This window comes from Carlito syrichta, unplaced genomic scaffold (genome assembly GCF_000164805.1).
Source record: "Carlito syrichta isolate Samal-C Ts95f unplaced genomic scaffold, Tarsius_syrichta-2.0.1 Scaffold314129, whole genome shotgun sequence".
Taxonomy (NCBI): Eukaryota; Metazoa; Chordata; class Mammalia; order Primates; family Tarsiidae; genus Carlito; species Carlito syrichta.
The window spans coordinates 301,431-319,997 of NW_007258225.1; the positions used below are offsets into that span (position 1 = coordinate 301,431).

General features: G+C 38.5%; 1 protein-coding gene across 1 annotated transcript in view; it reads right to left on the reverse strand.

The window, feature by feature from the left end:
- The window catches only part of EPB41L4A (erythrocyte membrane protein band 4.1 like 4A), a 159,167-nt gene that overhangs the window by 95,792 nt on the left and 44,808 nt on the right, over positions 1-18,567 (reverse strand). The window contains exons 5-8 of the mRNA XM_021719103.1: positions 18,011-18,131; positions 15,835-15,922; positions 13,258-13,346; positions 12,324-12,387 (exon numbers count right to left, since the gene is read on the reverse strand). Of these exons, the coding sequence (XP_021574778.1) occupies positions 12,324-12,387; positions 13,258-13,346; positions 15,835-15,922; positions 18,011-18,012 (243 nt within the window). The 5' untranslated portion in view covers positions 18,013-18,131. The remainder of the gene's footprint in view (positions 1-12,323; positions 12,388-13,257; positions 13,347-15,834; positions 15,923-18,010; positions 18,132-18,567) is intronic.

The following is an 18,567-nucleotide window of genomic DNA, read 5'->3' on the forward strand; positions in this document are numbered from 1 at the left end:
TAAGTGTTTGATCACAAGACCTCAGTGTTGGCAGGGTGGTTTATGCGGGTAAAAGAACTGCAAACAACTGTCCATCATAGTGGCTCGGTCAAAGTCATTCTGGAACTATGCAGTATGTATTTTAGAAGTGAGCAAATGAGCAACTATTGCTGTTGATGAGAGTCAAGGTTCTCATGGTCAAAGAAAAGACATACAAATATGAAATGGAGAAGGAAAGAAAGAACTCTGTGACATGGACAGGAACAAGAGGTATGGTGTGAACTCATGTATAAGTATGTATGTGTTTACATGCTTATATGCATGTCGTTTATATGCACATGTATGTATGTCTTTATATTTGTATGTATGTGTTTTAGGTTCTAGGTATGTATGTATGCATATGCACACACATATATATCTAATCACATATATATATACATACATACACACATATAATACACACATACACATATACATATATACATACCAGGGGTGCCAAAAAAAATATGCACACATTTTAAGAGATGTTATCGATGTATTACTTTTAGTTTGCCATAATTAGAAGTGTCTGGATGCTGATAATAACCAACTTGACCACCTCTTGTATTAATAATTGCAGAAGTCAAACATGACATATTCATCTAAAATTTTAATACAGTTTTTTCCACTCCTAAAATGTATATCCATTTTGGGGGACCCTCTGTATACACACACGCGCGCGCATGTGTGCTTCCCTAGGTCTGTCCACTGAAAAGGCCAAGAAGCAAAGTCATTCCACTACCGGTGACCATACCTAGCACCCAGATCAAAATCATTTCCCATGAAAAGGAACCAGGGCTCCCTGGAGAAATGACTGACACCGAGATCGAGGCAGGATAGATACAAGATGCACCTGAAACATCACACTATGCAAAAAAAAGAAGCAAGCACCCAAATAATGACAGAGGCATATCCAAAAGTCACAGAAGTCAGACTGAAGGGGCTCCTACTGACCAAATCTACAACGTGAACATCAAAATAGTTAGATACAGCAACAGATTATAAACCATTGGAAAAATAAGCTTTAATACATGCTGACAACAGATAAATAAATCAAAGGGAGAGAATGGGGGCCCTTACAGTGGAATGCAAAGGTCTGACTCATAAATATGTAGAAAAGTAGCATGCTTTCAAAATTCAAAGGTTTACAAAAAGGCACACTCAGAAGAATATCACAGACTTCTGTATTCCTTCAGTCCTGATCCCCCACCCTTCCTTGTAGGTAATCAACTTCAGGGTTTTCTAGCTTACCTTCTCCATGTTTCTTTTTGTCACATATGCTGACAACAGATAAATAAATAAAAGGGAGAGAAAGTGGGGCACTTGCTTACAGAGGAATGCAAAGGTCTGACTCACAAATGTGGAGGGAGTTAAGAGCTGGAAAATCAGCATTTTGCAACCATCTTGAATAAAAACTGAATCAGGCAGGAATCTCCAGTGAACGCTGTCTATAGAGAAGTCTTCAAGGGGAGCTGGATATTAGCACTGATTTAAAGTATCTCTCCAAAGACTATTTATTAGTTACAAGGGAGAAACACGAATTAAACAACGGAGAAATCAGGCAACACCATGACTAAGAGATGAAGCTTAACAGCCAGTGAGGGGCAGGTGGCCATCATGTGCCTCCAAATGTGACACCTGACGCGACATCATGTACCTCCAGATATGACATTTCTCCTATGTAGTTGTACAGGTCAGAATGCATAATCTTGATCTAATCACAAGGAAACACTAGCAAAACACAAAATGAGAAACTTTCTGTTTTAAAACAGTGGGGCATAACTGTATTCTTTAAAATTTTCAATGTCATAAAAGACAAAGAAATGCTACGAAAGTGTTCCAGATTAAAGGAGGCTACCTGGATTCTAAACTGTTGGAGAAAATGCTATAAAGGACATTATTAGGTTAACCAATAAAATTAGAATATAGAAGACAGATGATAAAAGTATTTTGTCAATATAAATTTATTAAGATGATAACCATAAATTTATTAAGATGATAACACCAGAGAATATCCCTACTCTTAAGAAATAAACACTGAAGTAGAGAATATGACATATGTAACTTATTCTCAAATTGTCCAGAAAAGAAGTGTGTATACACATTTGAGTGTATGTGTACGTGTGTGTGGAGAGAGAGGGAGGGAGAGAGAGAGAGAGAGAGAGAGAGAAAGAACAAATGATAATGTAAATGGAGTAAAATGTTAACAATAAATAATGTGGGTAGCAATAGACAAACATGTTCTTTGTAATATTTTAATTTTTGCGTTTTATAAATTTAGAATTATTTTCAAATAAAAAGAATTTTAAAAATCTGTAGTAGCGTTGAAAGTGTGAAAGGAACCCTCAGTTGACAAAAGCGAGAACTCTGGTCCTGTTGATGAGCAGTGACAGCTTCTGGCCACCATCACTTCCCGTGTACTCTCCTCAAAGCAGGCCCATAAGTTCTGCCAAGAGGGTCTCATTACACATGGCAAGGGCTGCCAGGAATCTTTTGGTGCTACATCCTGTCACACTGAGTAGGTTTAGCTGAGGTTAATTCCATGATGCCTTATACATAAAAATAAACAGCATCGCTTATCCATTCTTTCCTTTATTCTGCAGATGTGCTCAGTACATGCCAAATTCTGGGCTTAGTGTTAGGAACTGTACCCTCTCCCTGTTGCCAAAGCCAAGAAATTTAGGTATGATCCTAAATTTCTCCTCATTTTCCATAAAAACATTCCATCTGCTACCAGTCAGAAAGAATTTTACCTCCTAAATGCCCCCAAATCTGCCCACTTCTTTTCATCTATTGTGGTGAGTACCCTCTCCTCATCTCCCCTTGATTCTAGCTCCTACCCTGTCTGCCTCTATCTTCACACCTGTGCAGCGTTCCATCCCACAGCCAGAGCACACTTTCTGAAATGCAAATCTGATCACAAAGGGTAAAGTCCACAGTCTAGTGTAACACCTGGTTTCCCCACAAGTCTTCAAGTCTATCAGCAAGTGTTCAGACCAAGCACATGCACGTAGGTAAGAGACGCCATACCCTAAGAAGGGTCAGATGAACAGTTAGTGTACTGGGACCACCACCTCCCTTAGGCCTCCTATGCCCTATCAACAGGGTGAACGGGGAAACAAGGAAACCCAGCTCTCATTTCCTTCCCAATCCACTGGGCCAATTCTCATTATGCTCCTTATCTCTGTTTATGTCAGTCAATCCCAAATAATGCTCACCACGCCCCCTCATTGGTCTCTTTCTCCACTACCAACTCTTGAAACTCTGACTTCATGCTCTCTGGAATCCATGACCTCTCATTGGTGAAATCCCTCAACTTCTCAGTCTGTCTCCTTACATCTCCTCCACCCTCCTATACTGGTAGATGTCTAAGGACACTGCTTCCACTGCATTCCTCTTGTGGCTGTGCCTTTTGCCACCACTGTCCTTGTGTCTCTGAGACTCAAACTGGGGGAAGATCCCCCTTGTTCCCCACTGCTGTATTCTCTTTCTTATCCCCTAAAACTCCCACCTTGGATTCTCATCTGATTATGTCACCTGCAACCTCTCAAGGTGGCTCCCAGCCTTAAAGTCATCCCACACGCATCTTGAGTCTACTGCAGCCCCACTGGCTACATTCCCATTTGTTTCCTTTGTGCCAAAACTCCTCAAAAGAGTTGTCTACACTTACCATCTCCAATTCCTCTCCTCCTGTTACTCTCTCCCTTTTTTTCCTTAACAGATATGCATCAACTTATTTGTTCATTCTCCTATTCATGAACTTCTAGGTTCTTTTCTTCCTTCCTTCCTTTTTTTTTTTTGGACTTTTACATAAGTGTCACACAGAACATGTCTCTAGGGCAAACATACTTTAGAGGAGAACTGCTCTTCCAATCCACTGAAACTCATCAACAGTTTGCTGTATTCATAAATTCAGTGGACAGGATAGAGATTCCAGAAGCAAAGCCTCAATTTCTCAACCAACTCATCTTTGACAAAGCCCTCCAACAACAACCACCGAGGAGATGAGAACAATTCTATAAATGGTGCTATGAAAACTAACTGATGCAAGACCTCATCTCTACAATAAATCAAAAAATCAGCATGCCTGTAATTCTGGCTACTTGGAAGTCTGAGGCGGAAGGATCGCCTGAGCCCAGTAGGTCGAGGCTGCGGTGGCCGGGAGCGGCCACTGCACTCCAGTCTGGGTGACAGAGTGAGACTCCAACTCAAAAAAAAAAAGGAAAACTAACTGATAACATGCAGAAGATTGAAACAAGACCCATATCACCATACACAAAAATTAACTCTAAATTGATTAAAGACCTAAATGTAAAACCTCAAACTATAAGAATCTTAGAAAAAGCAGGAGACACCTTCATGGAAATTGGAACTGGCAACCAATTCCTGATCAAAACCCCAAATGCCCATACCATAAGAGATAAGACAGACAAGTGGGGACTCATCAAACTGACAAGTTTCTGCGCAAAAGAAACCATCAAGAGAGCGGGGAGACAGCCCACAGCATGGGAAAAAATATTTGCCAACTGTATATCTGACAAAGGCCTAACATCTAGGATCTACAAGGAACTGAAACATGCTGAAAGGAAAAAAATAAACAGTCCCAATAAAAAGGGGGCAGAAGATATGAATAGACACTTCTCAAAAGAAGATATATGGGCAGCCAACAGACACAAGAAAAAGTCCTCAGCCTCACTCATCATCAGAGAACTGAAAATCAAAACCACACTGAGATACCACCTAACCCCAGTGAGAATGGTCATCATTAATGAAGCAAAAACAACAGATGCTGGCGAAGAGACAGAGAAAAAGGAATGCTTCTACACTGCTGATGGAAATGCAAACTAGTGCAACCTCTTTGGAAGACAGTGTGACGATTTCTGAAAGAACTAGAATTTGACCTTCCATATGACCCAGCAATCCCCCTATTGAGAATATACCCAGAGGAACTCAAGTCATTCTACAAAAAATATACCTGCACATGCATGTTTGTTGCAGTTCTATTCACAATAGCAAAAACATGGAACCAACTGTGCTGTCCACTGAAGTTGGAATGGATTTTTTAAAATGTGGTACATATACACAATGGAATATTATACAGCCATAAAGGACAAACATATGGACTTTGCAGCAACTTGGATGGATTTAGAGTCGATCATATTCAGTGATCTATCACAGAAACAAAGAACAGAGTACCATATGTTCTCACTCACAAGCGGACCTTGGACAATTATCATAGTACTATAAGAAAGGAATTGGCAATTAGCAGGAAACTGTCAGGGGAGGGGGTTGGGATTGGCAGTTGAGGGAAACTGCCAGGGGAAGGAGGGGCACACCTCATCGACAAGGGTACTTGCATAATGAACATCTGTATACCTAACCCTGAATTGTACCCCACATCTTTAAAATAAAGAGAAAAAAAATTCAGTGGTCAGTTCTCAGTCCTTATCCTACTTGACATGTCAGCATCATTCAACACTTCCTTAATACATGATTTCACTTGGCATCCAGGATAATTAGTCATTTTGCTATATCACTGGCTGGTCCTTTTCAGCCTTCTTTGCTGGTTCTCCCTGTTCGCCTCTGATTTATATACTCTTTCTCCTGGTGATTTCATGTAGTTTCACGGCTTTAAACACCAGGAGATGCCAATTATTCTCAAATTTGTATATTATGCTCAGACCTTAGTGCTAAACTCCAGATTTATATAAGCCCGTTTCTTTTTTAGTATCTCTACTCAAATGTCTGAAAGACATTTCAAATTCAGCATGCTTAAAGTGAGACTCCTTCCCTTCCTCCTCCCAAGCCTGCTTTACCTATAGCCTTCCCTACCTTGCTTCATGAGAGCTCCATTCTTTCTGCTTCTCGGTTCAAATACTTTTAAGTTATCAGGATTCCTCTTGCTCAGATCTCCCCACACCAAGGAAACCCTGGTGGCTAAATCTAGAATTCAACAGTTTCTGAGCACTTCCACTGTTGCGACCCTGATCCACTGAGATACAGCCATTATCATCTCTTACCTGGGTTTTGAAATAAGCATGAGCTGTTGAATGAGTGAACAAGCAACAATCTTGGTTCTCAAGTCATTCAAGTGGAAATCAATCATTTGATAATCAACTTTAAAAATTTTCAACATCTAGTAATAAATGCCTATTCCTAAAACCAAGAACTAGCACATAAGTGATAAAACAGTAGTGGGATTTCATTAAAATAAAAAATAATCAAAGCCGGGCATAGCAGCTCACACTTGTAATCCCAGCACTTTGGGAGGCCAAGGCAGGAGGATCACCTGAGGCCAGGAGTTCAAGACCAGCCTGAACAACATAGTCAGACTCTGTCTCTATAAAAAACAAAAATTTCTTCAATTAGACAAACATGGTGATATGCACTTGTATTCCTGGCTACTCATGAAGTTGAGATAGGAGGATCATTTGAGCCCACGTCAAGGCTACAGTGAGCTATGATGGCACCACTGTACTCTAGCTTGAGTAGCAGAGATCCTAAAAAAAAACCACTACTCCTATTTAACATCATACTGAAGTCCTAGCAGGAGCAACGCGACAAGAGAAAGAAATATAAAAGCATCCAAACAGCAAGGAGGGAGTCAAACTATCCCTGTTCACCGATGACATGATTACATACCTAGAAAATCTTAGACTCCTCCAAGAGGCATCTCGGTCTGATAGAAGACCTCAGTGAAGTCTCAGGATATATAATCAATGTATAAAAATTAGGAGCATTGCTATACACCAATAACACTCAAGCCGAGAACCAAATCAAGAGCTCAATCCCATTTACACTGGCCACAAAAAATATAAAATACCTAGGAATACACCTAACCAAGGAGGTGGAAAGATCTCCACAAGGAACACTACAAAACACTGATGAAAGAAGTCAGAGATGATACAAATGGAAGGATACCACATACTCATGGATAGAAAGATCAGTATTGCTAAAACTACTATACTGCTCCAAACATTCTACAGATTCAACATGATACCTATCAGATTACCAACATCATTCTTCACAGAACTAAAATAAAAAAATCTTAAAGTTTATATGGAACCAAAAAAGAGCCCAAATAGCCAAAGCAATCCTAAGCAAAAAGAACAAATGCTAAAGCATCACACTGACTGATTTCAAATTACACTACAAGGCTATAGTAACTACAATAGCATGGTACTGATACAAGAATAGGGAGATCAATGGAACAGAATAGAGAACACAGAAATAAAGCCATAACCTACAACCAACTCACCTGCGACAAAGCCATCAAAAATAAACAATGGGAAAAACATACCTTATTCCATAAATGGTGCTGGGAAAACTGGCTAGCCATGTGTAGAAGAATAAAACTGGACCCCTACCTCTCATCACGTTAAAAAAATTAACTCAAGTCAGACTCGGTGGCTCAGCCTGTAATTCCACACCTTTGGGAGGCTGAGGTGAGTGGATTGTCTGAGCCCGTGGGTTCGAGACCTGCCTGAGCAGGCGAGACCTCATCTCTACAATAAAAATCAAAAAAATTAGCCAGGCGTGGTAGTGCGCACCTGTAATTCTGGCTACTTGGAAGGCTGAGGTGGAAGGATCACCGGAGCCCAGCAGGTCCAGGCTGCAGTGACCGGAAGCGGCCACTGCACTCCAGTCTGGGCAACAGAGTGAGACTCCAAACTCAAAAAAAAAAAAAAAAAAAAATTAACTCAAGATGGATTGAAGACTTACATATAAGACCAGAAATCATAAAAATCCAAGAAGAAAACCTAGGAAACACTCTTCTAGACATCAGTCTAGGCAAGACCCCAAAAGCAATTGCAACATATAGACAAATGGGACTAGTTAAACTAAAAAGCTTCTGCACAGCAAACGAAATAATCAACAGAGAGAACAAAAAACCTACAAAATGGGAGAAACTATTTGCAAATTATGCCTCAGACAAAGGCTAATATCCATAATCTATAAGGAACTCAAACAACTCAAGATGGGAAAAAAAAAAAAACCATCAAAAAGTAGGCAAAGAACATAATTAGACACTTCTCAAAAGAAGACACACAAAAGGGCAACAAACATAAAAATAAGTCACATCACTAATCATCAGAGAAATGCAAATTAAAACCACAATGAGTTATCACACCAGTCAGAATAGCTATTATTAAAAAGCTAAAGAACAACAGATGTTGGTGGGGTTGCAGAGAAAAGGAAACACTCATTCACTGTTGGTGGGATTGTAAATTAGTTCAGCCTCTACGGAAAACAGTAAGGAGATTTCTCAAAGAACTAAAACTAAAATTACCATTTGACCCAACAATCCTACCACTAGAGATCTACCCAAAGAAAAAGAAATCACCATATAAAAAAGATACTTGTATTTTCATTGCAGCCCTATTTATAATAGCAAAATCATGGAACCAACCTCAGTGTCTACCAACAGTTGACTGGATAAAGAAAATGTGAAATACACACACACACACACACACACACACACACACACACACACACACACACACAAAATCATGGAATACTATGCAGCCATAAAAGAAAAAATCATGTCCTTTGCAGTAACATGGATAGAGACGGAGAATATCGTGCTAACTGGACTAACTCAGAAACCAAACACCACATGTCTTCACTTATATGGAAGAGCTAAATGCCCACAAAGATGGAAATAACAGGCACTGGGGACACTAAAACGGGAGGAAGTAGAGAGAAGGATTAGGGTTCAGAAATTACCTATTGGGTAGAATGTTCACTATTTGGGCATGAGTCACCTGAAGCCCAATTCCCGTCACTACCCAAGCCCATGGTACAAACATGCACTTGTACTCCCTGAATCTAAAATAAAATAAATGAAACAATTAGGGCAATACATGATTTTCATTTGTAAGTGATATAATTATATAGCTATAAAAATTTATAGGAATCAAATTTAAAACTCCTGGCTAAAATACAAGAATTCAGAAAAACAGTCAGATCTGTAAAACACATACAATTCCATGCTTTCACTTCTCCTAGCAAAACTAGTTCAAAGATATAAGAGGAGGAAAACACTATATCCATATTAGCAAGAAAGAGGTAAAACACATAACTTATCAAACACCAGGCAGGCACATATGAATAAAAGCAACAACAGAAATTCTTATGATATGACATAAACTACAACAAAACCACATAGGGGATGATCTACATATATATATGCATATATTATATACATTCACATTAACAAGGCAAAATCTAGAAGCAAATGTACCAAAGTATTAATAATTATTACCTCTAAATTTTAGGATCGTGGGTAATTTTAACTTTCATCTCTGCAGTGAATTTTCCAGATTTTTCTTTAGTCAACTTGTAAGATCTTTCTACTAAACATTTAGATTTTCTGTGAGGTATGATTTAAATCATGGTATGTATCTTGAAGTTTAAATAATGCATAAAAGTGAATCTGAATTTGACCTAAAAGAACTATACATACTAAGTCTCTCTGACTAAACCAGCAGACCAGAAAACCAGCAGAATAAGCATTTCATCTATTCTTCATGCTGAACATGATTACTGTTCCAGGTGATGGGTTTTAAGGGGCTTTTCAAATCCAATCTGTGATTACAGTTAGGTCTTCATAATAATCAACTTAATTCTACCATTATGTAAATCACTGCCTCATAGAGAGAAACCCTGGTGGAGAAAGAAAAAAGACCCTGCAAGCAAGAATGCCCAGGCTATAGAATGTTCTGGTTAAATTAATGTGCTATTTAACATTTTTTAAAATTCCTTTGATTCAAGCCTCTGAGTTATATGCCCTGCTTGGCCACCTTCCTCAAGATCATGGACACTAGACTTAATGACTGAGGGACACTAGGCTTAATGACTAAAGAGTGTGCAGTGCTTCGGGCTTCCCCAAACATTCCTTTAAACTCAAAGCTGGGGAAGGGCTGAGGTAGGGGTGGAGAGACCTGAGTGGAGTATGTGGGAAACCAGATCACAGGATGAAGACTGCCATTTGAAAAGTAGCATGGTGACATCACTCTTGTTGCTGCTGTTTTGGCCTAATAACAAGGCTAAGAAAGTGAAAGTTCAGAATAGCTGTGACTTTACCAAATATTTATCCTGGGACAATATTATTATTTTTGTTTGGTTGGTGGTTTGGTTTGTTGGCTTTGAGTCGGAGTCTACTGCTGCCCAGACTGGAGCGCAGTGGCACCATCAGGGCTCACTGCCACCTCAACCTCCTGAGCTCAGGTGGTCTTTCCTCTGCAGACTCCGTTGTAGATCAAACTACAGGCACATGCCACCACACTGGCTAAGTTTTTAAATTTTTTTAGAGATGAGGTCTTGCTATGTTGTTCAGGCTGATCTTGAACTCCTGGCTCAAGTAATTCTCCCACCTTGGCATCCCAAAGTGCTGGGATTACAGGCATGAGCCACCATACCCCACCATGAGACAATATTACAAACATTTGAAGGCATTGGAATGATAACATAAAAGTAGTTACCAAAGGACCTCACAAAAATAACTTAGGTATAAGTGGAAAGAATACTTTGAATAACAGCACGTTTCTATAGAAGTCTAATTATTTTATTATATCCTGCTAAAAAACTTGAAACATTAACTTCAATATATTTAACAGAAGTTATTCCTTGCATTACTATTATTTACATGAATTATTATTATATGAACCTAATGGCCAGATAAAGAGAAAACTATACAGCCCTACTATTTAATTAGCCATTCTAGTTTTAGAACGATTTTAATTCAGTCTTACATTAGCACATCTTTTAAAATTGAAATGTCTAATCAGCAGTTGAGAACACATTGGATTTTCTCTGAATCAGACCACTACAAACTACTGTGTGGTTTTTGAACCATCATTTCTTTAAAAATTTCCCTCCCTTACATGTTAAAACTCATTTCAAAGTCCAATTTTATCAGTAAATGGCATCTTGCTACATAGTTCAGGATGGGATTTTTTTTTTTTTCTAAGAAGAGTATAAATATGATAGTATCAGGTTTTCTGACTTGGCAGTAAATAAATAGTATCTCGGCACATTAGTTCACTGAACATTTAACAGATTCTTACTGAGTACCTAGTGTATGTCAGGTGCTCTGAAAAATATCATGCCCCAACTCAATGTGTGGATGCATAAGCACTGATTTACCTTTTTTTCCATCAAAAAAATCAATTCAACTCCATCTACTTAGTTTTTGTTCTACGTAAAGTTAGTTATCAAAGAGACAGGCAGTGAATTCTTCTACGTCATGTTTTTACACATGTATCCCATAAATATGGATTATACATATTCACTTGTTTATCCCGTAACATATGGATTACAGTAGCTGTGCTTCAAGGGTGTATTATTTTCATAGGTAGACCAAAAGAAAGCTTTCACATCTCTGCCTTCTTTTGACCAGTTTCCTCAAAGTCACCTGCCAAGGCATGAAAGCACATCCAGGTGCTGACAAATACTGTGCTCATTACCCACACACTCCCGGAGGACACTGCCAAGTTGTAGAGTGAAGGTCAGCATTTTTGCATTCTTGCCTTAAATTCTCCCTTGAAAGTATCCAGAATTTCCATCTGGTTTATCTATCACACTCAACAAGGGAAAGAACAGAAGTGTGACTCCCAACAGTTTGTATAAATTTACTTTAGAGCCAGGCTCAGTGGCTCAGCCTGTAATTCCAGCACTTTGGGAGGCCGAGGAGAGTGGACTGCCTGAGCCCACAGGTTCGAGACCCACCTGAGCAACTTGGCGAGACCTCGTCTCTACAATAAACCAAAAATTAGCCAGGCGTGGTAGCACACGTCTGTAGTTTTAGCTACTTGGAAGGCTGAGGCAGAAGGATCCCCAGAGCCCAGCAGGTGGAGGCTGCGGTGGCTGGGAGCATGCCACTGTACTCCAGTCTGGGCGACAGAGTGAGACTCCAATTCAAAAAAATAAATTTACTTTAGAGCAAAATTAGGATATGTCTTTGTAGTCCCGAATGCAAGCTCCATCCTTCTGATTCTAAGACTACTACTTTCACAGACAATACTGAAAAGCAAATTACACTAATAATGATAATCACCTCCTATTCTCTCCTCTGCCCTAGCAAGGTTTTGTTTTCCTTTGCGAAAATGACATTTCTCCATTACCATCTCATTCATTGCTATTCACTTTCCTTTCCCTTCCTTGAGAAGCTGTACATGTGAATTAACCAGGTTCCATGCAGCTGCAGTTGAAGAAAACATGGTAGGTTTATTTCTTTTAAGTTATAAATGAGCAACACAAGACTCGCCTCTCTTCGTTCAAGCCAAGTTCTCACAAAAACTTACATCTTTTCCCAGAACTCTGAGCTCGAACTGAGTTTCCTTAAAGTGAACCTTTGTAATCCGAGGCCTGAAAGACAAAGCAGATGGTGTTGGTGTTGGTGTTTTTAAGAATCAATCTTTTGGCTGAGTGTGGTGGCTCATGCCTGTAACCCCATCACTCTGGAACGCCTAGGTGGGTGGGGGGGGTGGGGTTGCTTGAGCCCAAGAGTTCAAGACCAGCCTGGGCAACACATTGAGACCTTGTCGTTAGAAAAAATTTTTAAAATTAGCCAGGTGTGGTGGCATGTGCCTGTAGTCCTATCTACTATGAAGGCTGAGGCAGAAGGGTCTCCTGAGCCCAGCAGGTTGAGGTTGCGGTGAGCTATGATCATGCCGCTTCACTCTAGCCTGGGTGACAGAATTAGACCGTGACTAAAAAAAAGAAAGAAAGAAAGAAAAGAAAGAAAAATTAACCTTTCAGAAATTCTGAGAAGCATTTAATTGAAGAAGATTGGTCTAAACATTCTCCTTAAGAAAAAAAAATTTCATTCTCATTTAATTCTGCATTAAACGCACAGACAAGCTTGGAAACCCCAGGTTGTGGCAGTACTGCCTTCCCAGACACAGGGCAGGGCCATAAACTCCCCAGTCTCTCCAACCCACCCCCATTTACAGCTAAAACTCAGAGAAGTCCTAGATGCACAGCTCCCAGTGGATTGGGTGGAAAATCCTACTAAATAGTCTCCACAGTCAAGAGTCCAAAATTACACTGTCTAAAATTTACAGAGAAAACATATACCAAGGTGCACTGGGAGAAAATTTCACTCATTTATCTATCAACCACTGGAAATGTACCTGTTTTCTTTCCCCCAAGTCTTTCACTGACACAAGAGTCCCATAAGCCTGATACATACTGTGTATAACTTTCATGTCAACTGTGCTCTCAAATAATACCTACCAGAAATACTTCCCCACTTGCTTTTTGTTCTTGTAGACAACAACACCAATTGGAGTTAATCCTAAGAAATACTCAGACTTGTTTTCTCCCTGCAAAAACAAACATATACCTATAACCATGAATTTAGTCACATACAAGCTCTTCATCAAATTACAATTGGACATACAAATATAATTTGTTGGATTAATATTGGGTTTGATTTTTGAAAGACATCAACCTAGAAAGCTAGCCAAGCTATGATGGTAGCTAACTTGCTGCTCCTTTTTTTCAAAGTTTTTCAGAAAACTTTTCTGTCTTAGGGTTAAGTCATACTTGTAACTTCAATTCATTAAAAAGAACCTGGACTGCCAATCAGGTCACTATGACTTACTCAATGTTCCTTACACAGTGGAGTTCAACCGTAGCTACACATTAACTGGAATCACCCATGCAGCTTAAAATGTTGATACCCAAGTGCTACTAAAACCAGTTAAATCAGAATCTCTACTGATGGGGAAAAGTAGCAAAAACACTTAGAAGCCCCAGGTGATTGAGGACCATGGGCTTCTTACAAGTGGATTTTTAAATGGCTTGTCTTGATTTTTACTCTGACATGGACAATCATGAGGCTACTTCACCACTACCACCAACCTCCCCAGAAAGTTCAGGCAGCCACCAGCAGACACACACCTGAATTTTCTGAAGTCTCTTATCATGTTCCTTCCTACTTCTACCTGTAACTTTAAGAATGCTCAAAAATTTTAAAATACAATTTCTTCTGATAAAGATTAGAGAACCTTCACTTCCAGACAATGATAAATCTCAAATAAGAAAATGGGGTCCAGGCACGGCGGCTCAAGCCTCCCAGCACTTTGGGAGGCTGAGGCGAGAGAATTGCCTGAGCCCACGGGTTTGAGACCAGCATGGGCAACATGGTGAGACCTCATCTCTACAATAAATCAAAAATTTAGCTGGGCATGGTAGCACACGCCTATAGTTCCAGCTACTTGGAAGGCTGAGGTGGAAGGATCACCTGAGCCCAGCAGGTCAAGGCTGCGGTGGCAGGGAGTGTGCCACTGCACTCCAGCCTGAGCAACAGAGTAAGATTCCAACTCAAAAAAAAAAAAAAGAAAGAAAATAGGGTGCTGAAATGAAAAAGGTACAGAGTAGGTACCAATGACGTGCACAGCACTGTCTGTCTGTATTAATGTTTTTTCTACTCTAAGTTAAAAATGGCCTGCAAAGTTATATCTACAAAGAATGTAAGACAACAAAAATGTTTTAGAAGAATACCAGTTGCTGCCCACATTCAGTTCTAAAAATCCAATCTTAAAAAAATGAATGAAAGATTCTAATAAATCTAGTTCATTTACCCCAAAATTCCTACCACCAACAAACAGGTGATTTTGAATTAGAATAAACACTACACAAAGGTAGAAACATTTTGCAGGAGAATCTCTTTATACATTTCCTATAAAAATTTTTTCCTTTAAAAACTGAAACCCTAACAAGATTAATGTGACTAGAAAGGAAAAAGATAATGATCCTACAAAGTTTTAGGAGTATTTTTAAAAGACAGGACTATGAAGCATTTAATGACCTAATAAAATTGGAATCTTGTAAATCAGGGAACTCCTACTTTCCCTAAATCCATAACTTTTATTGCCACATTGGCTGTATAACCAGGGATGCTGCTAACTTAAATGAGATGGTTTCTTGTTTTAAAAAACCCTGATGAGCAAAAGATGTTACAAAATGAATGCATGAGTGTTATTTACATTATACAAAGTTTCATCAGGGTTCCTTAAAAGCTGAGTCCCATGATCCAACTGACAAAAATTCAGTCTATCTATACTCTCCAGCAATTCATTTTCCTGGCTCATTTTCTCAGATAATCAAATATGACTTGTTAATGGCATTCTCACAAAAATCAAAGGCAATGACATTTCAATCTCATTGGCATGGAACTAACAATCAGTGGTCTAGAAGTAGCTCAATAGTTAAGACTTGAATTCAGAACACTCAATGCAGATTCAGTGTAATTGCTCACTGACTATATTCAGCCATTGGGGGAAAAAAAACTGCAAAAATATTTCTATTAATGCAGTGATATCTATAGTACGTAGTAACCCTCATGTTGATAGAACCTGCACACCCACCACAGAACCAGCAATAGTTGCACTTGGACTGTTGCCTAACTCTTTTTTTTAACCTGGCAAATGATTTTATTTATGTTTTCCAGCCATAAAATCTATTTTTGGAAAATCCTCTTATTTTTTGTCTAATACAATCAATTACAGACCAATTTTTAACTGTTTTGACGTTTTGCTAAGCCCTTTGGAGCTGTTCTCCAGATTGTGTTTTCAAGCCCAGTTAATTGTTTTCTACACATGAAAATATAATCACAGATTTTTATGCAAAACTCATTAGGGTTTAATCCACACAAGAGCTGCTTAGTGTTAGAAAAACACAGATAAAAAAAAGTATCATCTGCTTGCTAAACAACAGGACTGCAGCTTTCCTTTGGGAGTCTCAGTGACTTTTTTAAGAAAAATGTCATCAGCTTAAAATACTTCATGTTAATTAAATGTTACTCACATAGACAGGATGGAGGTCAACGCCATACATCTCCAGGGATTTGGCAGTCCTCAAGTAATTCAGCTCAGCTTCAGAAGGAGCCTGACCCCTATACCAGGCACAAAAACAAAGAACCCTATAGCTACTGCACTCCCAGGAATGTAAAACCATCTTCATTATATCCATTGGAAAAATAAATAATTCTTTGTACCATAGCAAACAGAAGTCTTTGTACTTCAAGAAGACCTTTGCTTCTCAGTGACAAATTTTATACTCTGAGGTGATACTATATTAAGGTAATTTCATTTACCAAAATCTATTCTTGCTCATTATAGCCTATCTCCAATGTCCCAGCAGATATTAAAAATTCTCATTTCCAGAAACCCCCAAAGAGGTTATTGAGAATATAAGCACTCCAATTAAAAAGTATCCCCTTCTCAAAGAGTAAAATGCTTCTGTGCACCAGCAACTCTCCATCAGAAGCAAAAGGAACTAAAGCAGCGGTGGGTAGGAGGATGAGAATGGGGCCCCCACCACCCAAATCGAGTCATGTCAACATCTCCTGAGAACATGTGCAATTCAAAAGTATATTTATTAACACAGAGAAGTTATTAAAATGGTGGCATTTTCTTAATACAGAGTACAGAAATATTCTCCAAATCATCACTGGTGATAATATACAGAAAACAGCATTCATTCATTCATTCATTCCTAATGAAGATAAGTATTAGGCAGGAATCTCCCTGGGTGAATTGTGTGTGTGTGTGTTATAGAGAAAGAGAAAGACAAAGAGCAAGAGAGGAAAGGTGGGGAGAGAAAGAGAGGGAGAGGGGGAGAGAAGGGTCTCGGGGGAGAGAGAGAGAGATTGAGATTTTAATGGTTAACAAAAGGAGGCATGAATCTTTAAAAATTAAGAAACCCTGCTTTGACACATTCCCTCATTTCTGCCACAGTGCACTGTAACACCCATCATATACCATAATTTTGATATCCATGCAGAATGTTCATCAATTAGACACAAGAAAGCTACCAAACCTTGATAGAGCTTTATTCCTAGAAATGACATACTGTCAACACCATCACATAAAGCATGTACAAGGGCCTTTACCCAAAGCTCCTTGATAATTTCAAAATATAATTATACTTTGAAACTCCTTGTAGAATCAGTATTCTCAGAATGTGTCAAACACGCTGTCCTTCATACTGTTACAACAAGCACTCTCTTAGCATCCACTTCAGCAAAACCTTAAAATGAAGGGCTCTGCAATCAGGCTGGAGAGCATTCTAGCGCATGCTAACACAAGATGGAGAGCCTCTTTCTGACTGCAATTCAGTAGTTGACTTCTGCTTCTATATGCAGATACTTTAGGCAAACTTTTTTTGTTGACCAGATGAATTCTACATTTTTTTCTCAATTATAATAGATACCAAGCATATTCAAGAGGGAATGTTACATAAGAGGCAATAAAGCAAAATTAATCAGTATAAAAAATTTAGTCAAAATAACTATAATTAAATTATAACTTCAATGCTGTAGGCTATTAACTGAAAATCCTACTAGGGGAGTGTGTCTACCCTCAGAGGTGCACGTGATGTTAACATAATACCCTCAGAGGCTCCACGCTGGTGTCATCATGATTTCCAGACTCGTTGCTATAGCCTGATAACAGAGAAGAATCTGCATACTTAAGGCGGAACAAACCCAGAATCCATTAAGGCACTTGTGGTGTGTGTGTGTGTGTGTGTGTGTGTGTGTGTGTGTGTGTGTGTGTGTGTGTGAGATTTAAAATTATACTTATAACTGAAAAAATTAATTTCACAAGATACTGGTGACTGAAAAAAAAAGAAGATTGCAAAATACAGTACTTACAGAAAGACTCCACTTATGTAAAATTATACATATATAAATCTATATGAGATAAATTTTCCCTATGAGAAATTGTATACAGAGAGACGTCTGGAATGCCATGAACCGAAAATACAGTTATTTCAGCTGCTAGAGTTTACCTTCTCTTTTGTACTTTTCAAAGAGCATTTTAGTGTTAAAAGCAGTTAAAATAACTATAAAAAGAATACTAGAATGTTTAAGGCAGAGGTGAAGAATTTATCATTCTAGAAACTTTTCTTATGTCTGCCAATAGCATAAGATGACAACTGAAGAATGAAGCAACATAAGACATATTGTAATGATTCTTACATTAGAGTTTTATGAATCCTTTCTATGGCTTCTTCAAGTTCTTCCTTCTGATCAGGAACAAACCTGTACTCTGATACATATCCTGCAGTATGCTTATATGGGTCATAATCTCCAAGTTCAGCTAAAAAATAAAGAAATTGAAATTTTTTTTCCATTTTAGGAAAATATTCCTGAAAATATGGAAATAAAAATATTCCTGACTGCATAAACATTTTTTTCAACTGCCTTATTAAAACCTCACATATAAAACCACCAAATAATTTTATGAAAACTCTAATGAGCATATATAGATGGTATCAAAATCTTGACTTAAAAACTTAAGTTCTATATTTTTGCTTTCCCAAAGACTGTAATTATCATCATGTTTATTTCAATTATTCCTATCAGTTTATATGAAATAAAATATTATAAACAGAATTTAGAGTACAGAATTAAAAATGCTGGAAGTGAAAAGCAACCATGACCCCAATATACCCTCGCAGACAATGGCATCGCAAAACAGACCATGTGATTCCAAATGTCTTTGCCCCAAACAGGGATCATGGAAATATAATACA